Source organism: Callithrix jacchus, chromosome 3 (assembly GCF_049354715.1).
Source record: "Callithrix jacchus isolate 240 chromosome 3, calJac240_pri, whole genome shotgun sequence".
Classification (NCBI taxonomy): Eukaryota; Metazoa; Chordata; class Mammalia; order Primates; family Cebidae; genus Callithrix; species Callithrix jacchus.
This window is the reverse complement of record NC_133504.1, coordinates 56,360,386-56,387,496: the sequence shown is the minus strand read 5'-3', so window position 1 is coordinate 56,387,496 and position 27,111 is coordinate 56,360,386. Positions and strand designations below refer to the sequence as shown.

General features: G+C 41.5%; 1 protein-coding gene across 1 annotated transcript; it reads right to left on the bottom strand.

The window, feature by feature from the left end:
* Nucleotides 1–551: 551 nt before the first annotated feature.
* On the bottom strand, nt 552–10,129 carry UCP1 (uncoupling protein 1). The gene is made up of 6 exons (XM_002745333.5): nt 9,770–10,129; nt 8,950–9,148; nt 4,488–4,688; nt 4,257–4,358; nt 3,320–3,500; nt 552–1,119 (listed from the first exon to the last, which is right to left on the bottom strand). The coding sequence occupies exons 1-6, from the start codon at nt 9,893–9,895 to the stop codon at nt 1,005–1,007; spliced, it is 924 nt and encodes a 307-aa protein (XP_002745379.1). The 5' UTR covers nt 9,896–10,129; the 3' UTR covers nt 552–1,004.
* Nucleotides 10,130–27,111: the final 16,982 nt, after the last annotated feature.

Here is a 27,111-nt window from a genome sequence, read left to right as displayed (position 1 = left end):
CCAATAGTAAAAGTAATGTGGAGTTGATTAAAACAGAACTAGAATGGTGTCTGGCAGCCTGTAGCCTTTCTGGTCATCCAATTGGCTTAAAATCAGGCTGGGCTTTGTCTTAAACTTCTTTTAATATCTGGTTTATTGTTTCCCTCTCTTCTGCATGCAGTTTGTAGGCATTAAAAAGGTTACTACAGGTGCTAATGATGGATTTGAATTTGGCTTTGCTGAAAGATTCCATGAAGATTCATTTTCATCTCAGTAGAAACCTCAAACTGTTCTGTCTTCTCAGAAGTCCCCTCCAGCTCTAAAATTATGTGATGCTAGCACAGATACGAGGACTGGAGTAACAATCCTGCCAAAATGAATATAGTGTCTTAGATTAGAAGTTGTTAAAGATGTCATCAAATGTGGACTCTAAACATTAAAAATCTATACTAATAATGTTCAGAGTGGGTTCATACCTATGATTCTAAAGACCTGCACTTGCTATTTGGGCAACGTTGTATTCTAGATGAACTTCCACTCTTACACCCAGGTATAGATTTCAAAAGACAGACTTTAAAAGGCATTAGCAATATTTTATTGAATAGATTGACAACTGTGGTTAATAAAACTAATATTTTAATACCTTCATTTTTAAGTATTTATAAATATAAACTGAATTTCACTCAGTTTCTTTTCCACCAGTTGGAACTGTAATTAAAACGTGTTAAAGTTCTTCACATTCATCACACAACTGCACTCCAAAAACGGTCAAATGCCATAGCTTATCTGCATTACATTTGCCAGGGTATATGCTGAATGTTTTCCCTTCCCCTTCTTAAGACACTGAGAATAAAAGTAATATGAAATAGGCATTGGTTTTCTTTTTTTATATAAAAAAAGTCCAAAACTCTGTTCCAAAATTCCTTTATCTTTTTACATTAAAATAAGTGAATACGTTTTGTTCGTTTTAATGATTCATTCAGCAGGATTCCCATTGGTATGTTACAACATTTTCTTGAAGCTGATTATGTGGCACAGTCCACAGTCTGCCTTGACTTTGACAATTCTCGTTTCAGTTTTTCAAAGCACACAAACATAATGACGTTCCAGGATCCGAGTCGCAAGAAGGAAGGTACCAACCTAGAAAAGCGCATGTCATCATTCTATTAGTTTGTTTGAGATTCTTTTATTTTATTTTTCGAGATGAGGCCTACCCTGTCACCAAGGCTGGTGCAGTGGTATGATCATAGCTCACTGCAACCTTGAGATCCCAGGCTTAAGTGATCCTCCCACCTCAGCCTCCTGGAGTAACTGGGACTAGAGACCACCACACTCAGCCTGAAAATCTCAAAGCTATTATAGTACAAGCAGGTTATGCTTCTCGTTTTGCCACTCCTCAAGTGAAGATGAATAAAAGTACCTATTCTTCATCTTTCCCTCCTCTGCTGAAAAGTTTCCTCTAGCTGTCCTATAGTACTTCAAAGCAACACAGACCTTGATGATCACATCTATGCAAATCCACAAATATCCTTCACTCCCAAAGCATCTCTTCTGTTCTCTGACATGAACTTTTTCAAAAACTCTTCCCTCTTTTAAGGGAAGGGCAAATTTTTGCTTGTTTTGCTTTGCTTTCTGAATGGGAGGTAGGAAACTATTAGAAGGGGGAAGGAAGAAGAGATACCAAAGAAGTATTGAGTAGGTGAATCATATTCCAGAGTCAAGAAATCTGTGCTGTCTCAATCTTGACAATTCTTGTCCTTAGGGAAATTGTTAAATGTTTTAATGGTTTTTATTGTTTAACCTATAAAAAACACCCCTCCACCCATTTTTTTTCCTTCAAGTCTTTTAAGATGTTTCTCTTGACTTATAAATGTGGGTTTTTGAATTGCCAAAAATTAATAACATAAAATTCCATTTCACTAGCATTAAGTACATACACATTGTGTATAACCATCACCACTATCCATCTCCTGAAACTTTTTGTCACCCCAAAAGAAACTACCCATTAAACAGCTCCCCATTTGTTCCAACCTCCAGCCTCTGGTAACTTCTATTCTTTCTGTCTTTATGAATTTGACTACCCTAGGTCCTCATTTAAGTGTAACCATACAGTATATGTCCTTTTGTGCCTGGCTTATTTCACTTAACATAATATTTTCAAGGTTTCATGTTGTAGTATTTCTCCCCCAAAAGGTTTTTAAATTTGAAAAAAATAAAATTATTAAGTGGTTAATGGTTTAATACCTGGTGTATCCATTTTAAGTTAATTTTATAATGACTTCATTTGTATTAGTGTATTATAAAAGTACAGATTATGATGATTTGGGACTTTTTATAAAATGTGCGTAATGCATTCATGCTTAATTTATGAGACTTGAGGGATGGCCTTACAGTTTAAAAAGGAATGTAATTTTATTATTTAATCACTAGTGTAATCCTTATGGGATATATTGACAAATTACTTAATACTGTATTTTCTTCTCCTTTTCCTTCTTTTTTTGAGACAGGGCCTTGCTCTGTCACCCAGGCTGGAGTGCAATGGCACAATCATAGCTCACTGTAACCTTGAACTCCTGGGGTCAGGAGATCCTCTTGCCTCAGCCTCGCAAGTAAGGGGTACTATCAGTGTGTGCCACCACAGTTGGCTAATTTTTAAATTTTTTGTTGAGATAGGGTCTTGCTTTGTTGCCCAGTCTGGTGTTGAACACCTGGGCTCAAGTGATCCTCCTGCCTCTATCTCCCAAAGTGCTGGGATTACAGGTGTGAGCCGCTGCGCAGAGCCCATACTATATTTTCTTACATTTTCTTAGGAAGACAGTTTCCAACATAACATTTCATTATGGAAATATGTAATCTATTACACAACACTTGCTTCTAGATGAGTGTAATAATTACCCAAACCATATAATTATGTGCGTCACTTTTCTAGACTGTGGTGATGACTTTTCTCTAATTTTACAATTTAAAAATGTGAGTCCATCACATGAAATCTAATCTTGTTCTCTCATAGCTCTCTATTATGATTTCCCTCTACTTTATAGTTCTCTTGACCAAAGAAGGCAAAATACTGTCTACATTTCCACTAGATTGGGACCAATGGAAAAGGCACTGGTCTTGAATGAGACTTTGATCAAAGTTGAGAAAATTTTAATATCATGGCTTTTTACTTTTTGGCACAGTGGAATTGGTGGATTGGAGAAATCTGTGGCAAGGAAAAATCAATACTAAGTATATGAATATACTAAGGCTTGTAAGCCAAATGTCAGTTGTTTGACTAAAGAATGTCCCAAAGCACACACATAGCTGGAACACATTATAGATACAGAAGATCCTATCTTACCCCTTGAAAAAAGCCGTTGGTCCTTCCTTAGTGAACATTTTCATTGCACAGTTGGGCACACTTTTGTACTGCCCTGGTAGAGAATTAATAAATCTGGTTTTGACCACATCCACTGGGGAGGACATAGCTGTTGCACAAAATCCAGCTATCAGAGCTGACACCAAGTGGCAGGGGACGTCATCTAAAAAGGATCCATGAAACAGGTCAACGTCAGACTTTTAGGGGTTTGCAGTTTAGTTATTTGTCAGATCAGATCTTTATTAACCTATTGATAACAGCAGGTCAGTGAAGATGTCTTATAAATAAATAAAATATCATGAGAAAGGTATTGCATTAGAAAATGATGGTAGAGAATAAATGGCTTAATAGATTGTTAACACTTTAGGAAAATCACCTGTTAGTTTCCTCTGTGCCCTCAGGGCCTGCAATAATGCCTAATATATAAGCATCTAATACTTTTTTATTGCAATAAAGTCATTGTCCAAGGGAAATTTTAATGTCTCTAGAAGCTGTTAGAATATTATTTTTAGGAACCTGTCCTTTGGTCCTACCTTTTGGATGAAATCACTGATAAACTCCTTGTATAACTAGATCTTTTGGATATAGTGCAGGATGGACTTACCTCCTGAATTCTACTGTATAAAGAATAAGATTCAAACAAAAGTCCCGCATATTATTATTAAATGAAAATAATGCTGACATAAGATGAAATTCCTGTTGTTTCTGTTGCAAAATCTTTTTGTTGTAGTAAAACTTCTTAAACTTAAGATTTTGGTCTTTTTCTGTTTCTCACAAAGTTATGTATCATTCAAAATTACTTAATTTTTTAAAAAAGAAAACTATTAGAGTTAAGGGTTTGAGTATAAGGTGATGTCAGAAGCTCCAAAATGAAATTCTAAAGGGGCAGACCAGTTTGTTACATGAAATGGGAAGTTACCTGCTAATATGTCATTTTTCACAAAGGCCTCCTTCATTAGATCATATGTTACTAGCTCTGTACAATTGATGATGACACTTCTTGTCAGATTAGGAGTAGTCCCTGGGGGAAGAAAAAAAGAAAATGTTTACTAACTCTATGATAAGTTCTAATTGTATGTATGCACTTTATACATACATACAATTATAACCACCACAACGTGGTTATAAAATTCACGGTGAAGTTAGTTACCTTTCCAAAGACCCATCAAGCCTTCGGTTGTTGCTATTATTCTGTAGGCGTTGTAAGTCCCCGTGTAGCGAGGTTTGATACCGTGGAGATGGCTCTGTGCTTGAAGTCTGACTTTCACGACCTCTGTGGGTTGCCCAATGAATACTGCCACTCCTCCAGTCGCTAGACCAGCTAAGATCTTGCTTCCTAAACTAGGTGTTGCTATTCAGAGAGAAGAATATATATATTTAGTAAGAAAAAATTAAAGATCTAGAATGCGCATGCATGTCTTTTTGATTTTCAGTGGTTCAGACTTCTGTATTCTGTTTTTATTTTATTTTATTTGAGATGGAGTCTTGCTCTGTTATTCAGGCCGTAGTGCAGTGGTGCGATCTCAGCTCACTGCAACCTCCACTTCCTGGGTTCAAGTGATTCTCCTGCCTCAGCCTCCCAAGTAGCTGGGATTATAGGCAAGTGCCACCACACCTGGCTAATTTTTGTATTTTCAGTAGAGATAGGGTTTCACTATATTGGCCAGGTTGGTCTTGAACTCTGACCTCAGGTGATCCACCTGCTTTGGCCTCCCAAAGTACTGGGATTACAGGCATAAGCCACTACACCTGGTCATATTTTTGTATTCTTACAGCTTTTCTACTTCTCTAATGCCTGTTCAGGTGTTGATCATGTACTAAATATGTATGAACTCAGAGTAAGGCAAGAAAACTTCAGGTGTCTGAAATTTTTTAGCAATGAAGATTTTCAAGGAACAAGAAAACACAATGCCTATTTTCTTGTCGCCTGATTCTTTCCTGTGTTCAGCTTGGTTCTTTCATATATTTAGCTTTCTTTTTTAGTATTACCTGACAGCGAGGAGGCGCAGTCATAAGTAAGGCTTGATCTTTCTCCCATGAATGATAATGTTAATTACGGGACTTGGTGGCCTTAGAAGAAGCCCTGTGGACAAGCTGCACCAATATGGACTATCAACTAGTGTTAGGCTACAACATATGAAGGGGATAAAAATAAGAAAACAGAAGCAAATAAAGTGATGTTTGTCTTAAAATTATGAAAAAGATAGCTTATGTTGTTCAAGCTTGAAGCCCAATATTAATTTCTACAATTAAGTAAATATAAAATTATGGTTCAGTGACATTTACTCAGCATAGACTTTCTCAGCCATCCTATTTCTGTTTCCTGATCTGTCAAGTAGGGATAATAGTATCTACCTCACAGAGTTGTGTGAGTTAAATAATATTGCTAAAGAGCTTACACTGTCTAGCACAAAGAAAATCCGCAAAACTGGCAGCAATTTTTTCATCACTATCATGATTGTACTCTTCTCATCATACTTGACCGGGAGCTCAGCATATGATTGACAGCTGTTTTTTAAATGGCAATATCGTATGATTACAAATGCCTTCACTTTTAGCTCACATTTGTAATGCATTACACTACAACATAGTGTATCTTGAGGTACTATTCCTATCCTCCCATCTCCAGCTTTCGAATCCCTCTCTTCACTTCCCAGTCAAGTTTCCTGGAGAAGAGGCTATATACTTTTCTTTTTTTCCCAAGAACTAAAAGAAATTTATTTACAAAATATATTGTTTGTCTTTACTTCTCGGAGACCATTTCTTCCTCCGTCCCCTGCAATATGGCTTATACTCCACTACTCTGCTGAAGATGTTTCTTCTAGAAAATCAGTAAGCTTCTATTTGTTATGTACAATGATCACTTTTCAGTCCTTTCCATGGTACACTCTCTGCTGTCTGACCGTATTGATAGTCCTTGCTGTGACTTCCTGGAATCTAGCCCAGACTTTTCCACTAAACTCTGTGCCTACTGGACAGGACCTATTGACATGGCCTAAACGAAATTTCTTATCTTCCCCCTAAGACGGCTTCTATATATCCTCCCTCAGTAAAGGGTATCTTTAAACAGAAACTTGGAAGTCAGCTCATATTTCTACCTGTCCCTTATGTCTTACTTCCATTTGTTCTCCAAGTCAATTCAATTACACTTTCTTAATCTTTCTGATTGACAACTCTTTTTCCCCATTGCCAGTGCTTTAGGGCATACCCTGATCGAGAATTTCCTGCTTTCCATCTTACCTCTTTCTTACCCCCTTTACATATATACTCTATCTGCTGCCAGAGTGATCTTTTGAAAATGTAAATTATTTATGCCACTTCTCTGCTTAACATTTTTACAATGACTTCCCACCACTATAAGGACAAAATCAGTCTCCTTAGCATTGCCTGCCAGAGCTTCTGCGATCTGGCTCCTTCGTGTTTCTGTGGCTTCACCTCTCCTTCCTCACCCACACGTCCTCCCCTGTGCTCTCTACGTTCACTGTACTCCTCATTGAGCCTTTGCACACAAACTTCACTCTACTTGGAAGGTCTTTTCTCACCCCTTTGCCTGGATTACTCCTGCTGACCCTTCCAGAATTGATCCAGACATTAACTCTACAGGAAAATCTCACAGGACCATGCCTCCATGGCTAGGTTAAACAGTTCTGTTGATTGTGGCCACCATCTTGTAATTACAGTTAGTCATGTGCTGCATATGCGCTGGTGGTCCCATAAGACTAGAATAGAGCTGAAAATGTCCTATCGTCTAGTGACATCCCAGCCACCATAAGGTTGTAGTGTAATGCATCATCTTTTCTATTTTTATGCATACAAATACTTACTGTTATGTAACAATTACCTGTAGTATTCAATACAGTGACATGTTGCACAGGTTGATAGTCTAGGAGCAATAGACTATACCATATAGCCTAGGTGTGGCTATGCCATCTAGGTTTGTGTAAGTGCTCCCTGTGATAGTCATACAACCAATTTGCCTCATAACTAATTTCTGAGAATGTATCCCCATCGTTAAGCAAAGTAGGACTATAATACATGTTGTACTACAAGTACACTCATGGAATATAGCCATCTATTTCTTCTCCCCACGCACCCCATACTCTCAACTGTAAGCTCTGCTTAGAAACACATCTGCCATCTAAACATCTACCACAGTTAGTGGCATATGGAAAGGTAATAAAGTCTACTAAATAAACTGAATCTGTATAACATAGAATACTGCCAAGATACATCCTGTTAATTTGGTGGCCCAAGTCTTTAACAATTAGCAGAACAGTCAATCTGTGAAGAAAACCACCTGAATGGGCAGCTTTGCATCCTTTGTGCCTCTTCTCTTGCTACATCTATAAATATAAAAATGCAGTTTTGATCTAGTAACATCCAGACTTTATCTTCACTTTGAAAGTACTTGTGTGGATAAGTTTACTTCTATATTTGTATAGACAATATTTATAAATTGTCCCATAAAGTTATAGTATTGAAGGTTACTCAGAGCAGAAATGATAAAATCTACAAGGTAGATTTCACTTACTATATTCTTTTTGCCATCAGCACATCTCTCTGGCTTGTCTGCTCCACATGAAAGTGCCTCCGATGTTGATTAGCTGTGTGATTTTGTGCATGTTACTTAACTTCCCTGATATTCAGCTAACACTTTTTACTCACAGCATTGTTGTGCAGTTTGAATCACGGACAGAATCACATGTGAAGTGCAGAAGGCAGCAGAAAACAGGGGTTAGGAGCCTGGAGTCAGAGGCCAGACTGCCTGGGTTTGAACTCTGGCTCTGCCCCTTCCCAGCTGTGTGACCTTGGGCAAGTTACAAATCTGCTCAGTGTTCAAGTTCCCATTTGCCAAGAGATAATGATACTAGCATCCTTCCAGTTGTCATGTATCTGAAGCACTTAGAACAGTATCTGGTACATAGTAAGCCCTCAAATAAATGCTAGCTAAAGTGACAGGAATTCTTAGAGTGCACCGGCACTCAGGAAATATGTTCCCTTTTCTTTTTCCCCTAAAGAAACTCACTACGGCATTCATCCACTCTTTCTGCTCCTGTCTTTCCTGGACTGTAAGAGGAACCCCTTAAAAGGAAATATGTCTTTTCCTGTCCTTTCAACTCTCCTCACAAAGTCTGGCTCTCTTTTCTTCAAACGGTAAGTTTGAACTTAGTTGCATACCCAAATGATGAAGGAAGCTTGTGGAAACACAGGAGGATTCAGACTCAGAGGACCACGGCAGTCCTCACTCGGATTCTGAACAAACTCCATACATGTTTCTGATATACGTCCCTGTTTGGAGAACTTTAAGTTAAGCATTATTCTGTAGCCCATCCATATTCTCCAGATGGAGATCCAAATTAGGCACAAAACTTCCATGACTGGGTGACTTTTCAAGTGTAAACCTGCATCTAAAAAATCGATTTTGCATGCTTTTTTCTTTCTATGAACAACGAGCTACTATTTGGAGAGGGGAGAGAGTTCAAATATGGATGTTTTCTGGCCAATTTGTTATGAAAACCACTCCTCCGTGTGTTACATTTTTTTTTTTTTGGAACAGAGTGGAGTCCAAAGCTTTTTTGTCCCTTTCAGGAACGCTCACGGCTTAGGCTTACTTTCTTTCCCTGAGCTGAGGTACACCTGGACCGTGTCATAGAGGCCAATCCTGAGAGAGGTGGAGCTGACTTGTCTCTGGAGGCCGGCAGGCAGCCCGCTGTACAGTTTCATCCGCCCTTCTGTTTTCACCAGAGTGGTGATTGTTCCCAGGACACCTTTATACCTAATACCACTGGATGTCGGGCATTCACCTTGGACCTGGAAATAAGAAAGGTGCAGATCAGAAGGGAGTGAGCATTGAGTTCACTCTTAAGCCAAGATTCTCCCTGACCCCCCTCCTTGTTCCTATTCTCCGTTTCTTTTCTCAGCAACACCCCCCCTTCCATCCACCTCCCGCCACGGGGTGTGTGCACGCGCGTGTGTATGTGTGTTCACGCGTGTGCAGATGTGGGGAGGCTGGCTACAAAGCACATTTTGAACATTCCTCTCCCCATAAACTCTCTAGAACCTCTAGGGCAGTAGGAGGGGACAGAAACCCTGAAGAATCAAAGAAAGGAAAAATCACTGGACTAGTAAACTCAGGAGAGACCAATATTCTCAGCTCTTTGAATACTAAGTGCACCCCAACTCTTGGGAGAATTTGGTAGTAGTCATGGTCAGCTCATCCGCTGTGGCCCTTGGTTCTTCAGCTAATCCCAGAAAAAGTTCCAGTTTCCCATCGTAAAGTACCAGCCCCAGGACAAGGCCAGACTGCTTTGGAAGGTCACCGGCCTTACCTAGAAACAGTGGTTACACCAAAGCAGAGAATAAATGGAATGCGCTCCACAGACGTCCCCACTCTGCCCTGAGACCCCTCACCATGCCCCTCGGGCTGGCTACCTGGAGCCGGACTTTGGCCGTGTCCAGCGGGAAGGTGATCACGTCCGCCAAGCAGGCCGCCACTCCAGCGGAGAAGAGCTGGACGCCCAGGGTCGGGTGCACGTCCGAGGCTGTCAGGCCCCCCATCTTCACTCAGAGACTGGAGGTGCAGAGGAAAAGGGCTCCAGGACCAAAGGTGGAGGATTTCTCTCCCTTGCTCTTCACGCCTGTCCGCCGGGCAGCAAACCCGCTTTCTGTTTTTTGAACCCGCCACGGGGCAGCAGTGGTGCAGAGGCAGCGGCTGCAGGCGGAGTGCGCGCGGCGGTGGGGGCCGAGTCTCCGTGTCTCCTCCTCTCCACCCTCGCGCCAGCAGGACCCTCTGCTCCCCGGTGTTCCGCCGGGACTTATATAGCCGGGCAGCTCCCAGACTGGGCCGCCCGAGGTCTCAGAAGACGCGGGCGTGAAACCTGGCGGGGGCGTGTCCGGGAGCACAGGGTTCCTCCCACCCCCATCCTCGCCCCGCGGCACTGGAGCCCCGCGTCGCTCTCCAAAAGCCCTGGGCCAGCCCCTGGCTGTGTGCGCCCCGCACTCCGTGTGTCGGAGGGAGGCCGCCCCAAGGAGGTCAGCATCCGTGCCCCCGCACCCGCCTCACCTTCTGTCACCCTTTGGCTGCGCACCCTCAGCTGGGGGGCTTTCGGAAACCAGAACGATATCAGAGACCCTGATAAAAGGTCCCGCCGAGATGGAGCTCTCCCAGAAGGAAGAGCGGGCAGCTCTCATTCCTCCCACTCCTCAGACATCTTGCAGGCACCTTGTAGCCTTCTCTGCTTCCCTTTTCTCTCCTTTAAACTTCTCATTCTCCTTCCTCCGGATTCCCTTTCTTCCCACTAGGCAGTTCAGACTTGGAAGAATCCCACACAGGAACCAAGAACACTCTGAACTTTGCAAAGAAAGCGTTTCATCACTTTTTGAGAGAAGATGTCAAAGGAGACAATAGACACATTAGAAAGCAAATAGTACATTGCTGAAGCACTATACACCATGAGATACCACTTGCTCCTTTTAATTGCATTCCTTAGGGGGTGCGATGAAAAGGACAGGGCAGGTTGCTTCGCTCCAGGTGCAGCTCTCCAGTTTACCAACTCTGTGAACCTGGGAAAGTCACCTGTGCTCCAGCTTTTATTTCCAACAGTGTACAATGTGGTTCCAGAGCTAGCCCAGGCCTGAAATCTTCCTAACTTACCTATTTATATTATATGTGTGGTTTGTGTGGCCTTTCCTAGTTCAGTCTTTGTGCAGATATTTATTTTCAATGTTTATTTTTTTGAAAACTTAAAAAAAAAACTTTTAAAAAACAGTGGGAAACCATAGGAAACAGGAGAAAGAGGGAAATAGACAAGGTCAGGTCCCAGCTTCCAGAACGTCTCAGATAAGCCAGAGATCCATTTGATATTACCAAAATCCACATCCAGCTATCTAGGGCCTCTGATACTCAGCCCTGACTTAAAGCCCCAAAAAGAGTCAGTGGAAATCAGAGTCATCTCCTCCAAGAGCGGGGGAAATAAGACATGATAAAGAATCATCTCTAAATTGTCTATATGTAAAGGTTGTATACTGTGCAAGAAGCCAGTCTTAAGGCACTTCCACGGGAGGTCAGGCTTGCGGAGCTTCCCTGAAAAAGGCAATTTTGCCAGGTTTCTTAACACCATTTATTAAACATGGAGTCCTTTCCCCATTGCTTGTTTCTGTCAGGTTTGTCCAAGATCAGATGGTTGTAGATGTGTGATGTTGCTTTAGAGGCCTCTGTTCTGTTCCATTGATCTATGTCTCTGTTTTGGTCCCAGTACCATGTTGTTTTGATTACTGTTGCCTTGTAGTATAGTTTGAAGTCTGGCAGTGTGATACCTCTGGCTTTGTTGTTTTTTTTTTTGCTTAGGATTGTCTTGGCTATGTGGGCTCTCTTGTGGTTCCATATGAAGTTTAAAGTGTTTTTTTTTTTTCCAGTTCTGTGAAGAAAGCCATTGGTAGCTTGATGGGGATAGCATTGAATCTATCTATTACTTTGGGCAGTATGGCCATTTTCATGATATTGATTCTTCCTAACCATGAGCATAGAATGTTTTTCCACCTGTTTGTGTCCTCTCTTATTTTGTTGAGCAGTGATTTGTAGTTCTCCTTGAAGAGGTCCTTTACATCCTTTGTTAGTTGTGTTCCTAGGTATTTTATTCTCTTTGTAGCAATTGTGAATGGGAATTCACTCTTGATTTGGCTCTCTGTTTGTCTGTTATTGGTGTATAGGAATGCTTGTGATTTCTGCATATTGATTTTGTATCCTGAGACTTTGCTGAAGTTGCTAATCATTCAAAAGTGGGCAAAGGATATGAACAGACACTTTTCAAAAGAAGACATATATAAGGCCAACGAACATATAAAAAAATGTTCATCATCACTGGTCATTAGAGAAACGAAAACCAAAACCACATTGAGGTATCATCTCATGCCAGTTAGAATGGCAATCATTAAGAAATCTGGAGACAACAGATGCTGAAAAGGATGTGGAGAAATAGAAACACTCTTACACTGTTGGTAGGAGTGTAAAGTAGTTCAGCCATTGTGGAAGACAGTGTGGCGATTTCTCAAGGATCTAGAAATAGAAATTCCATTTGACTCAGCAATCCCATTACTGGGTATATACCCAAAGGACTATAAATCATTCTATTATAAAAACACATGCACACGTATGTTCATTGCAGCCCTGTGTACAATAGCAAAGACATGGAACCAACCCAAATGCCCATCAATGATAGACTGCACAAATACAATGTGGCACATATACACCATTTATGGAATACTATGAAGCCATAAAAAATGATGAGTCCTTTGTAGGGACTTGGATGAATCTGGAAACCATCATTCTTAGCAAACTGACATAAGAACAGAAAAACGAACACTGCATGTTCTCACTCATAGGCGGGTGCTGAGCAATGAGAACACATGGACACAGGGAGGGGAGCATCACACATGGGGGGTAGTGGGAGGTGGGGCTCGGGGAGGGACAGTGGGGCTGGAGTGGGGTGGGGAGGGATAACATGGGGAAAAATGCTGGATATAGATGAAGGGAGAATAGAGGCAGCAAACCACCTGGTTATGTATGCACCTATGCAACAACCCTGCATGACCTGCATGCATACCCCAGAACCTAAAGTAAAAAAAAAAAAAAAAGAAAAGGGAAAGTTGAGTGTAGGGTGGCCTCTGAAAAAAATAGAAAGGAGAAGGAGGCAGTGAGGTTTCTCCTCTGCAAACATTTGCTGAAATAAAGATCAATTGAGGCAAGTAAGTGGCATACATACAGGCAAAGATATTGGGGAAAGCAGCGCGCATATATAAAATGCATTCTGTTGGCCTGACTGACTAGAAAATTGGGTGATGGGGAAGAAAAGAGAGAGGTAGGGCAAAAAGTTGATGAAAGATGAGGCTGTAGAAGTCAAATGAGGAGCAGAACCTGCACATCCATTATGGGTGTGGATTCATGTCATCACCTGTGTCGTGCTTTACAGACTATGAAGTGCTCTCACATAAATGTCACATTTAATCCGATAGACAATACAGCTTTATGAATGATTGGATGTGGAGTCAAAGATGACTCTATTTTGAGAACATGGGTAGAAAGCTCAGTAATGGCACCAACTGATTGTCATGAGGCGGTTGGTAAAGGGGGTGGTTTCAGGGGTAAGGAAATTAAACAAAATTTTAAAGTCTTATAATTATTTGGAGAGAATACTGTTGCTATCTAGATGGAGAGCTTAGGAATCTGCATCTACCATGCTAAGAGAGCAAGAAAGCAGAGCTGGGAGGTATTTGGTAGTGATGATTTGAATGTGACGAAAGAGACGTGCTTTACATGGGACTCAGTCCAATGGAAGTAGGAAAAGGGTTCAGGGACCAAACTATAGGGGGACCCAGACCCAGAGTTATAGTCTGGAAAGAATGGCCATGCCAAAGTTAGAGTGAGAATAAGAAGTAGTAACATATCCAGTGATAAAACCGGTATTTAAAAATATGATAAGGCTGGGCGCGGTGGCTCACACCTGTAATCCCAGCACTTTGGGAGGCCGAGGCGGGTGGATCATGAGGTCAAGAGATCGAGACCATCCTGGTCAACATGGTGAAACCCCGTCTCTACTAAAAATACAAAAAAATTAGCTAGGCCTGGTGGCGCGTGCCTGTAATCCCAGCTACTCAGGAGGCTGAGGCAGGAGAATTGCCTGAACCCAGGAGGCAGAGGTTGCAGTGAGCCGAGGTTGCGCCATTGCACTCCAGCCTCGGTAACAAGATTGAAACTCCGTCTCAAAAAAAAAAAAAAAAAAAAATACAATAATACAGAACTGATACCATGTGGCTTCTGAGGCTAGATTATAAAAGTCCTTGCATCTTCTGCCTTACTCACTGCAACATTTGCTCTTGGATCCCTGGGCCAACATGTAAGAAAGCAAACCTCTGAGGCTGTCATGCTGGAGGCTGTCATCCCTCTCTACCAAGGCACCAGGCACCAGAGTACAGTTATCTTGGACCTTCCAGATAAGTTGGCAGGTGTGCCAGCTGAATACCACCAAGTAATCTCCAGTGGTGTCAGTAAAACAGAAGAATTGCCTAGCTGAGCCCTGTCTAAATTCCTGATCCATAAAATTGTGAGATATAATAAAATAATTATTGTATTAAGGCAGCAAAAGATAACTGTAACAGCACCTTTACTTGTTTGAGTAGTTGGGAGGGGCATGTGTTCTCTCTTTGCCCCATCCTACTTTTACAATGAGGAGTTCATTGCTGATGAGTGGGTATAGAGTTTTGGATTTGGACTGTAAGAAGAAGCCACAATACGTTTGTAAAGAAGAAGCAAGGTAAATTAAAATTGTCTTTTTTCACCCCAAAGGCACCTGTTTGCATGTTTTAAAAGCAGAGTATGACAAACTGGAGGGGAAAATGAGAGGAAAACTATGAGAAGGGAAGAAAATGTGAGAAATAAATCAGAAAGAAAAAAGGTTTTTGTCCAAAATAAGTAAGGACAGGTAGGGAGAGAGGACATATGACAGGACAAAGGGGCTGCTTTATTTGAGCCTGGAAGGAAGAATGACAGTATAAGCTTCAGGGATATTAATATCAGCTAGATATGGACAGTTAAGAGACTGCCAAGAGGTAGTGTGACTCTAGTGCAATGGTGACTGAGCACCTGGGATGTGATAGGCACGATACTGACTTCTAAGGCCAAAGGAGAAGCTGACATCAAAAACTTCCCACAAGGAGACCCTGAGAGGTCACAGAAGTTCAAGATTCTGAAATGGTTCTAGATTCCAAGGATCAGTCTGGCCTCACCACTTCTGAGAGGCTCTGGGAAGTAGGAGAAAGTTTGCCTCAGGTTGGAGAGAGCAGTAGGGAAGAGGGTGGTATCCCCAAAGGGTCAGATTTCTACTATTCTGGCACAAAGAAGAAGCAGAGAGGTAAAGAATAGGTCAGTGTGAGCAAAGGCAACTGACCCTTTATGACGTAGCAAGAGAATGTCAGCAAGTTCTGAATGTACCAAATTATCCTTTCCTTTTTTAAAAATTTAGAACACATTAACAAATGCACTTGATCAAACTGTGGTCAATCAGAAATTGCTGCACAAAATGTCTTTATATTAAATAAAAATTCATGCAGCGCTTTGCACTGAATAGTGTTTGATACTTTCCCATAATTCTCTCATTAGCTACCATTGGGAAATATCCTGTTATTGTTATACAGATAAATGTGTAAATGACAGAGGAACCAATTTATAAAAGAAGAAATATAAACTTTTAAAATGGGAGAAAGGATACATTTATTATCACGAATAAAGAAATGCATCTATTTCACCTAGTAAATTAATACCTGTCACTACCAAAATTATAATTACTATAACATTTATATATACTATACATTTAAATTTAATATTATAGTATTAATAAATTATGAATGTTATAATTATAAATTATGAATGTTAAAATGTAATAACCATAATATCAATACTATATTAATGATGGCATTATACATTGGCACAATTCTTTTGGAAAACAATTTGGCAGTATACATTGAGCCAAGAGATGGCTCTATTGTTTTTTATTTTTATTTTTTGAGACAGAGTCTAGCTCTGTCACCCAGGCTGGAGTGCACTGGCACAATCTCAGCTCACTGCAACCTCTGCCTCCTGGGTTCAAGAGATTCTTGTACCTCAGCCTCCTGAGTAGCTGGGCCTACAGGCATGTGTCACCATGCCTGGCTAATTTTGGTATTTTTAGTAGAGATGGGGTTTTGCCATGTTGGCCCAAGCTGATCTCGAACTCCTGGCCTCAAGTGAGCCACCTGCCTCTGCCTCCCAAAGTGCTGGGATTACAGGCTTGACCCATCACACCCAGCCAGAATGTTTATATCATTTGATTCAGTAATTCCACTTCTGGATTTCTACCCTAAAATAATTAATTAAAATTTGAAAGAGTCATATGTAGGCTAATGCTTATTATAGCTTAATATTTATAATAGCAAATTAGTGAGAGTACCAACCTCAGCTTGGGATCTAGTTGTGGGATTGTCTGAAGAGCTGTATATGATAGTGGTGCTCAAGTGTCTACCATCAGGAACTGATATACAAGTGAGAAAGGAGAGTGCTCTTAGGAACAGAGAAAGAGTGGACAGAGGACAGGATTGGGTTTTCTTGGTCCAGCCTGGCACAAAGAGATAAAGACTATCAAACTCTGTGTCAAGGAGAAAATATTCTATTTCTGTGCTGATTAAGGTGGTGTAGCATGGTGATTAAGAGACCAAGAGGCCCATGTTCAAAGTCTATCTAAGATACTGACTGACTGTGTGAGCATGGCCAAAGTACTTAACTTCTCTGAACTTCAGATTCTTTGCATATAGGAAGAATATTCCTGCATCACGAGCCTGTTCTTATTAACAAATCACTCTTTATGCTAAGCACCTGATGTACCTAATCCTCATAACAAAATGAAAGATTAATTCATGTCATGCATTTAACAAATATATAGCATTGAATAAGTGCCAGGCATTATAACGTTTTAAGCATTTTACAAAACTTAACACAGTTAGTCCTCATTGCAGCCTTTGGAGGCCTATACTATTGTTATCCCCACTTCACAGATGAGGAAACTCAGAGGCTCAGAGGAGTTAAATAACTTCTCCTAGGTCACAGAACCAGTAAATGCTACACACTCTAACTCTCACCTATAACATGATACCCCAACTGCTTTCCCAATACAATTGTGACAGGATACTTTCCTGTGATTTGAAGACACATAATGGCTCTGTATCCTTATATATTTTTTCAATAAGTCATATTAAAAGGTGAAACATCACATGCAATATATATCCTTTACTCGATTTGCATATATTACTAAGGAACTTAGAAACACAAAAGTAAACATTGCTATACTTTTGGTTTAAAAACCTTTTTTTTCATCTTCAGTAGAACCTGGTAGAAGAGATCGGAAAAGTGACCTATGAGATTTAGAAAAATAAGGTTTATGGGGATTGAAGCCACATGGCAGGGTCAGAGAATGAAAAGGAGAAAATGACTTACAGAACAAGACATTACTCTTCTCAGATACTTGAAGGCACAGCTAGTGGACAGGGGTAGATTTGTTCTGTACATAATTAAGGAAAAGAATTAGCGCCAAAGAATGGAAACTACAGGTGGACTAATTTTAGATACGTGTAAAAAGTGTTGATCCAGAGATAGAATGGGATGCTATTTGGGGTAATGAGCTCTCTATCACTGCAGGTATTTAAATTTCAGGCAGTTTGATGCAGTATTCATTCAGAGCATTAGATTTATTGTCAGAAAGGTATAGATCTGACTCCAGGCAACTTCTTTAATCTTTTAAAGCTTCTGTTTTCTTGTCTGTAAAATGGGGACAGTATTTATAGTTATAGGACATTGTGAAAATACTTTGTAAAAACACATTGTAACATTGTGAAAATCAAAGAATGCTGGTAAAGATCTTAGCATGGTAACTAGAGTGGCACTGGGAAAAATCATAGTAATTGATATTTACAATTACATTTTCAATTGATACAGTTTGGATGACCACTTTGTAGGTTGTTGCAGGGAACCAAAACATTGAACTGAGGGTTTCACTGAAAAACATGAAAGGGCCCTGTACATCCTGAGATCCAAGTCCATGATTCTGTGTCCCACCCTAGGACATAACTAAGGAAAAGAATTAGCGCCAAAGAATGGAAACTACAGGTGGACAAATTTTAGATGTGTGTAAAAAATGTTGAGGTGAGGCAGAACTGGCTCCCACATCCCTAGGAACGATCTGAGGGTGAAATGGGGACGTTCCAGCTAAGAATAAGCCTCAAGGCTCCTGATATGCAATGACTACAGGGCCCCTGTGCAGATGAGGACATGGTTGCTGGGTGAGAGGTCACAGCCTAATGACAAAACCCTCTCCTTCCATCATCCCTCCTCCTTCTAATCTCCCGGACAAATGGAAATTGCAGAGTGGCGCGTCCTGCCTGACAGAAAGGACTCGGTTAAAGGTGAAGAATTGCAGCCCTAGAGTGAATGTGAGGCAGACAGTGGGGGAAGGAGCAAAGACGAACTGAGGTTACATTGGAAGCATTCTTTGTGATGTCTGTGGTTGTCTGACTATTTCCAGCACTATGTGGAAGCCAGGGGACAAGCCAGGAGGCCTTCTCAGCCAGTGCCCTGCCTCTATGAACAAACCCCTGCAGGCCCTCCTGTGGCTGTCCATTGATCCTGAGTGTCTGGGAAAGATAAAGCTCTCACACTAGAAACAAGAAGGATTTCATTTCATCTACAGCACGATGGAACAGGGCAAAATACGGAAAAGAAATCACTACCTTTAACAGTTTTCACTTTGTTGTTTGAGCTATTATACATTAAGTGAAAGGCATTATATGGTGAGCAGGTAATGGGGAACCTCCCGCAGTGAATTCACACATCTGAGCTGCCCAGGGTGCTTCGCCTGAAGCAAAAGCAGAGGGAAAAAACATTTAGGTGTACAAATATATTTGTGTGCCTAAAATTCCATAAAAGCTCACTCTTTTTTTTTTTATTTGGACACAGGGTCTCACTCTGTTGCTCAGGAGAATGGAGTCGCACGATCAGGGCTTGTGTGTTCAAGCGATCCTCCTGCCTCAATCCCCCAGCAGCTGGGATTACAGGCACGCACCACCATGCCCAGGTAATTTTTGTATTTTTAGTAGAGACGGGGTTTTGCCATGTTGCCCAGGCAGGCTGGTCTCGAACTCCTGGCCTCAAGTGATCCACCCACCTTGGCCTCCCAAAGTGCTGGGGTTACAGGCATGAGACAATTGCCTGGCCACAAGCTCACTCTTTTACATTTACTTATGTAGTTAAAGCTATTACTTGTAAACATATATGACCGGTTTTAGAATGTTTGAATCTTACAGACAATAGAATAAAGTTTCCTTTCCATTATTTTTCTACCATTTGTAAAATGACCTTATGATCACTCTCCCAGAGCGTTTTTTTGCCCAACTGAATTTCATAATGAAGTATAATACTTGGAGCTTAGTTCACCTTAGAAGCCATCCTTTGGCATGGTCTCCACCTCAGGTTTCTGAGCCCTTGCCCTTTTGAGGTCCAACCTTTTTGTTTGCAGGGAACCAACCAAACAAAAAGGGTGCATGAGCCACCACGCCCTTTCCTAGATCCCTTGCTAGAAACACTCTTAATCAGCATTTCTTGGTAAGGTATGAAGGGCATCAGCCTTTGGAGTATCTATCCATTGGGCAGAGCTGTTCTAACAGTCTTGGAGCAGTTGTTTACTCAATGAATGTTTAATTTCATACACGTTTATTGAGTACCCACTGCATACCCTGTGCTAAAGTCTGAAAAGACTGACACATCGGTAGATGATGATGATACAACTTGGCAAGTACAATATTAAAGATGTTTCCCGGTGACTGGGGATCGGACAAGAAGAGTTCCTGGCCCTGGCTGTGGGCATTTGGGGGTCTTCCCAAACAAGGTGCGAATGGAACCAAATCTTGAAGAGTGAGTAGGAGTTACCCAGACAAGAGACAGGGGCATGGGAAGTGGGAGTGAGGTCAGGCCAGACAGATGAGACGGCCCAAGACAGGGGGTCAAGGAACACCATGGTTAGTTTGGATAAACAAAAGCTCATTGGTATTTCTGGACCACAAAAGGCAAGATAGGGGAGAGATTAGACTCGAGCCTAAGGAGGCAAGGAAAAATCCCGAGGCTTTGACCCTACTATCTCATAAACAGTGAGGAGATTTTAAATCAGGAAGTGCCAAAGGTAATTTTATGTTTTAGATAGATTCACGTGGCTTTGGGATTGAAGTCTTGAGGGCTTTGAGAAGACTCTGTTGCATGTCTCTCCCCTGGCTTCTGGTGATTTGCTGGCAAGCTTTGGAGTTCCTTGGCTAGTAGAAGCATTACTCCAGTCTCTGTTCATCTTCTTCATCTTTCCATGATGTTCTCCCTGGGTGTCTGTCTGTGACCAAACTCTCGCCCTCCTTTTTTATTAAAGAAAGAAAGAAAGAGAAAGAGAAAAGGGGGAGAGAGAACAGGAGTCTTGCTCGATTGCCTAGGCTGGAATGCAATCTAGAAATAGGTATTAAAAACCTATTTTATGCTGATGATTGTGCTTAACAGCGGAGACAGGAAGGAATAAGGAAAGAAAATAACAAACAACCAGCCAACCAATATTTCGTTTAAATCTGTGAAATGCTGTGCAAGTGCTGAAAAGTGATTTGCTTCTATTTATGTGGTCACTTTCAAAATAGGTGTAATGTGACAGTAAAAAAAAAGTATGTTCTGTGGATCTTGGGTGAAGAATTCTATAAATATTCACTGAGTTTACTTGTTCCAGGTCTGAGTTCAAATCATAAATGTCTCTGTTAATTTTCTATCTCGTTGATCCGTCAAATATTAACAATGTGGTGTCAAAGTCTCCTACTATTAGTGTGGGAGTCCAAGTCTCTATAAGTCATTGAAAACTTGTCTTATATATATGGGTGCCCCTATATTGGGTACATATATATTTATGATCATTGACTCCTATTGTTGCATTGATCTTTTTATCATTATGTAATGTCCTTCTTTGTTTCTTTTATTCTTGATTACTATTGTAGTCTATTTTGTCAGAGACGAAAGTTACAACTCCTGTTTCTTTTGTTTGTTTGTTTGTTTTGTTTTTCTTTCCTCTCCATTTGATTTGTGAGTCTTCTTCCAACCTTTTGTTTTGAGTCTTTGTGTGTCCTTGCTTATGAGATGGATCTGGATACAGAGTGCCGGTATGTTTTCACTTTGTATTCAATTTGCCTGTCTGTGTCTTTGATTGGGGCGTTTAATCCATTTAAATTCAGGATTAATATTGATATTTCTGAGTTTAATATTGTCATTTAATGCTGGCTGGCTATTTTGCCCATTAGTTGGTATAAATACTTCATTATGGAGATACTCTTTATCTTTTGGTAAGTTTTTGGGATGACTGATACTGGTTGTTCCTTTCTGTGTATAGTGCTTCTTTCAGAAGTTCTTGTAAAGCAGGCCTGGTGGTGATGAAATCTCTGAGTGCTTGCTTGTTGGTGAAAAATTTTATCTTTCCTTCATTTATAAAGCTTAGTTTGACTGGATATGAGATTCTGGGTTGAAAATTCTTTTCTATGAGGATATTGAATATTAACCCCCACTCTCTTCTAGTTTGTAGGGTTTCTGCTGAGAGATCTGCTGTTAAGTCTGATAGGCTTCCCTTTATGGGTAACCTGACCTTTCTCTCTAGCTGCCCTTAGAATATTCTCCTTTATTTCAACCCTGGTGAATCTAACAATTATGTGTCTTGCGGTTGCTCTACTTGAGGAATATTTTTGTGGTGTTCTCTGTATTACCTGGAGATGAGTATCGTCCCACTTTACTAGGTTAGGAAAGTTTTCCTGAATAATATCCTAAAGAATATTTTCCAGCTTGGATTCATTCTCTTCATGACATTCAGGTACACCTATCAAATGTAAATTAGGTCTTTTCACATAGTCAAATATTTCTTGGAGACTTTGCTAATTCCTTTTTACTTTTTCTTCTCTAATCTTGTCTTCTCATTTCATTTCATTAAGTTGGTCTTCGATCTCTGTTATCCTTTCTTCTGCTTGATCAATTCGAGTGTTAAAACCTGTGCAGACTTCTCAGAGTTCTCGTATAGTATTCTTCAGTTCCATTAATTCACTTATATTCCTCTCTAAGTTGTCTATTCTTGTTGGGATTTTGTCAAATCTTTTTTCAAAGTTCTTAGTTTCTTTACACTAGGCTAGAACATGTTCTTTTAACTCACAGAAGTTTCTTATTATCCACCTTCTGAAGCCTGATTCTGTTAATGGAATGCACTCGTTCTCCATCAGGCCTTGTTCCCCTGTTGATGAGGAACTGTGATCATCTGTAGAGGGAGAGGCATTCTGATTTTGAGTATTCTCAGCCTTTTTAAGCTGGTTTCTTCCCATCGTTGTAAATTTATCCACCTGTCATCTTTGTAATTACCAACTTTCAAATTAGGTCTCTTAGTGGACGTCCAACTTGTTAATTCCCAGGGCCAAAATCTGAGCAATCCACTGTGCCAGCTAAAACAGCGGCATCAAGATTCTTGGTGCTTTTCTGTCTGGGAGTCTCCCGTCTGGCTTCCCTCCTGAATCCCTTCTTCAATCAGCACCAAATGTTGGCCAAAAGGGGAACCAGTCCCGTTTACTCTGCACCAAGAACTGCTGCACCAGGACACGGGCAAAACCGCAGCACCGGCTGCAAGAGTCACACTGGCGACCCATGGGGCTCCTCCGCTGGGAACCTCCTGGTCCTTGAGCAACAAAAGTTCGTCTGAAAATGTGGCGTCCTCTTGGTGTCTGCGCTTCCACTGGGAGCTACAAGCCTGAGCTGCTAGTGGTCAGCCATCTTGGATCTCTCTCTCCAAATTTCCCATTTTTGTAAGGACACCAGCCATATTGGAATAGGGCCCACCCTAATGATCTCATCTTAATTATACCTGCAACAACCTTGTTCCCAAGTGAGGTCACATTCTAATGTACTGGTGGTTATGACTTCACCATATGAATTTGGGGGTAGTGGTGGGGAGATACAATTTAACCCATAGCAAGTACCAATGACAAGCTGCAGAGGCCTCTTTTGGCAAGACTTGAATCCATCACCCTTGGGTTAAGAATGAATAAGCTGGGTGTGGTGGTGCATGCCTGTTGTCCCAGCTACTCGGGAGGCTGAGGTGGGAGGATCACTTGAGCCCAGGAGTTCTGGACTGCAGTGTGCTATGCTGATCAGGTATTTGCAATATGCTGGACATCAAATGGTGACCTCCTGGGAGCATGGGAGTACCAGGGTGCCTAAGGAGGGGTGAATTGGCTCAGGTCAGACATGGAACAGGTAAAAACTCCCCCACTAATCAGTAGAGGGATCACACCTGTGCATAGTCACTGCATACCAGCCTAGGCAGCATAGCAAGACCCCATCTCTAAAACACAACCACAAAGAATGAATAAATAAAAAAAGAAACATGGTAACAAAGATGACTCCTTTTTTCAGGAGCCAGATGAAATTTTCAGAAAAATTGTGTGGTGTATTAAAAGTGATATAAAGAAGACATGATTTTTGAAAAATGGAGCAGAAAGCCCAAAGAGAAATCATGCTTCAATGAAAATTAAAAGAAGATAAGATGCAGAGAAGTTGAGAAGAAAAGGGATCTGGAAAGATAAGAAAGAAATGCAGGTAAATCAAAATTTCAGTAGCCAAATGGAAATCTGACTTGGGTTTTGGTAGAAGACATAAACAATTTGCAGAGGGCTACTTAGCATTTTGAAATATTACTTTATTCAAAAGAAATACAGTGAGAGTTTTTTCCTCCCTAATTTCCCCCTTTCCCTTTGTTTCATTCACTCAGGTAGCTAGCTTTATGCTCATTGTTTTAGGAGATATGAGATAGAGTAGAAAGGTATATTGTCCCCAAAACTCTTTCTTTTTTTTATGTCCCAAAACCTAAGTTCAGAAAGGGAAAGAGTTTCCAGGTAGGGGTAAAATGGCTTCCAAAAACGTTTAACCCAGAACAGACATGCCCTGTCCTCTTTCTCCTCCCTGCCCTCTTCCTCCTCCCTGCACCAGCCCCCCAGGTCTCCAGGAAAGAAAGGCAGCTACACAGTAGTTTTTCTGGCCCTATATGTGGCATGAAAGCAGCAGAGGCAGGCTGCTTGAATAGCCTCCTCCCACCCTTGGCACTATGTGAGATGCCTGGCCCGACCCCAGGACGCAGAAAACACAGGAACAACTAAGAATACATTTCATGCCAAACCTGCAGAAAGGCGAGTCTCTGAATCAGAAATGAAGTTGCATTCCTGAACTTGCCCATGTCTTAGAGGGACTAATGGAATTTAAATCAGTGATGAGAGAAAAGACCAGAAAACTTCCCAATTGGGGAGAACGTTGGACAAAACTGATTAGAGAGATAATAAATATGAAAAAGAGAATAGTGATCCAATTATAAGATATTGCAAAGCTTAGAACTTGGTAAAAATCACCTGAACGTGCAGGCTAGTTCACGGAGAGATGATGGATTAGAAGTAAGAGCCAAAGAGGCTGGAGGAGGCGCACTGCTGCAGGCTTGGAGCGGCTGTTCCAGCCGGCAGAGGGCTCCCCGGACCTGGGCTGGCTGCCGCAGCGGGGCTTCGGCTTGAAGGGATCCAGGGCAGGCGCGCAGGCTTCGTGGCACCACGCCGAGTCCTTCAGCGTTGGCCCCAGCTCCTGCCAAGCGCCCTGTCCCCGCGCGGTGCAGGACCAGGCGGGCGGCGCTCCCTTCCTGCCTCTATCACCTGCGGGGCAGGTGGGAGAGCAACCACCCCCTTGCGCCCCAGCTCCCGGCCTCGCTAGCTGCCGGCCACGCTGGGGACCCCCACGTGGTCTCTGCTCAGAGAAACCCTCCCCAGGTTGTTCGAGGAGAGGAGACCACTAGGTTAGGCGCCTTACCATCCGTATTAAGTGTGGCAGCGTTGAAATGTGCAGAGACAAGAGAATAAGCGGCAAAAGAACAGAAATAAAGTCATAATTAACCTAGAAATGTCATCTGTGTTCAAAATACCTGCTGGAAAAGTCAGAACAAATAAAGCAATGCAAGATTATATCCCTATGTATTTCATCAGGCCGTCTGAAATTTAACCTCAGGGGTGTGACTACCGTTTCCTGAGAGAACTATTCTTTTCAGCACCAGAGCCGTCAACCCAACCTGGCTCTGGGTGAGAGCTGCCCGGTGTTCTACAGATTATACTTGGGAAAACATAACGGAAATCTTCGTGATAGGGGCGTAAAAAAAAAAAAAAAAAAAAGCCTGTCAGAATATTATGGAATATTTTGCATTTCAATAGCATTCGTCAACATTTACCTTTTGGTAAACGTTTCAAGATTTTGTATATTTCTTCAGTGAATTATTAAATAGCTGTCTATTCAAATTATGACCTTTATTTGTGGCTTTTTACATTGGTAAACTGTTTGGCTTATTACCCAATTTACCTAAAACCCATCAAGTTTCTATATATGCATGATAGATATTTCATTTTCTTTTCTTTTTTTTTTTTGAGACAGAGTTTCGCTCTTGTTACCCAGGCTGGAGTGCAATGGCGCGATCTCGGCTCACCGCAATCTCCGCCTCCTGGGTTCAGGCAATTCTCCTGCCTCAGCCTCCCGAGCAGCTGGGATTACAGGCACGCACCACCGTGCCCAGCTAATTTTTTTGTAATTTTAGTAGAGATGGGGTTTCACCATGTTGACCAAGATGGTCTCGATCTGTTGACCTCGTGATCCACCCGCCTCGGCCTCCCAAAGTGCTGGGATTACAGGCTTGAGCCACCGCGCCCGGCCCAGATATTTCATTTTCTTACAGCAACTTTAATTTGTTTTATGATCTCCTTATTTGTTCTGGGAGATGCAGCTACATATCAAAGCCTGAATTCACAGAAGTTTTATTTTTTGCCCATAACCTTTAAAAAATTATGTAATGATTTTCGTGTGTCTGACTTTAAAAAAAGAAAAAGGGTCAAGGGTTAAACCATAGGGGTATCCAGAGTTATGGTCTTGTTGAAAAGAAATTGTTACCAGGTACAGTTGATTAGAATAGTGCTGGGTGGCTGGGCATGGTGGCTCATTCCTGTAATCCCAGCACTTTGGGAGACTTAGGTGGGCTGATCGCCTGAGGTCAGGAGCTCGAGACCAGCCTGGCCAACATGATGAAACCACACCTCTACTAAAAACACAGTTAGTACGGTGTGGTGGCACACACCTCTAGTCCCAGCTACTCGGGAAGCTGAGACAGGAGAATCGCTTGAACTGGAAATATGGAGGCTACAGTGAGCTGAGATTGTGCCACTGCACTCTAGCCTAAGTGACAGAGTGAGACTCCGTCTCAAAAAAAGAAAAGAAAAGAAAAAAGGATGGCATTGGGAAAGGTCTTGTGCATGCCACCTTTCCATTCCTGCTTAGCCATAAAGAATGGGCCTTGGGCCTGGCATACTTGCCTACCAAGAGCCCACACAGCCTGTGCTGAGCTTATCACCTTGCATGGGAATATCTTTCCCTTTTTGAGACTTAATGTGTACTCCTTTGTTCTGCATAAGCGAATGCATCAGTGACCCTTAGGCATGCCCCCAGCTTTCAGTATTTCCAGCTCCGCTGGGGAGAGGTTAGGGTCCTTCGTCTATCCCAGGAGAGGGGTGCATGTTGCCTACTACCCTACTTCAGCTGCCAGAAGAGACCCACTGGCCAAGGAAGATCATCACACCCTACTGAAGCTGATCTTGCTCTGTCTCTTCTTTAAGTAAGGCTGACTCATTGCTCCATCCAGCACTTGACTGTGTTCTGTTTCCGTTGCCTACTCTGATGTCAGTATGCAAAGGGCAGAAGTGTTTAGAGTCCTTCCCTGGAACTGGTAACCAGAGTATGATGTTTTGCTTCCCTGGGACTGATAACTGGTGCACAGTGCTCTGCTTAACAGATAGTTTTCAATGTGAGTGAGCCTATTCATCTTTTCATTTTGGATTTGATTCATTTTGGATGTGATCAGACTCTAGTTTATTATTTGTATCTTTTTGAAACTGGACACAATATTTACTATTTCAATAATAATCTTTATTTCTGGTAGTGTAGATTGCAGCCTATATTGAGATAAACATCTTTATTGATAGTTTTGTTCTTTTTAGGGTTTACTACTTAAGGTGCCACAAGCTCATTTAATGTTTTTATTTTATTTATTATTATTTTTGAGACAGAGTCTCGCTCTGTCACC

Excerpts from the sequence above, each read along its gene's own strand:
- UCP1 (XM_002745333.5), bottom strand. The coding sequence starts at position 9,895 with ATGGGGGGCCTGACAGCCTCGGACGTGCACCCGACCCTGGGCGTCCAG. Across the intron at positions 4,359-4,487 it reads CTTGATGGGTCTTTGGAAAG|GGACTACTCCTAATCTGACA; the intron begins GTAACTAACTTC and ends TTCTTCCCCCAG. Across the intron at positions 1,120-3,319 it reads CCAACGGCTTTTTTCAAGGG|GTTGGTACCTTCCTTCTTGC; the intron begins GTAAGATAGGAT and ends GCGCTTTTCTAG.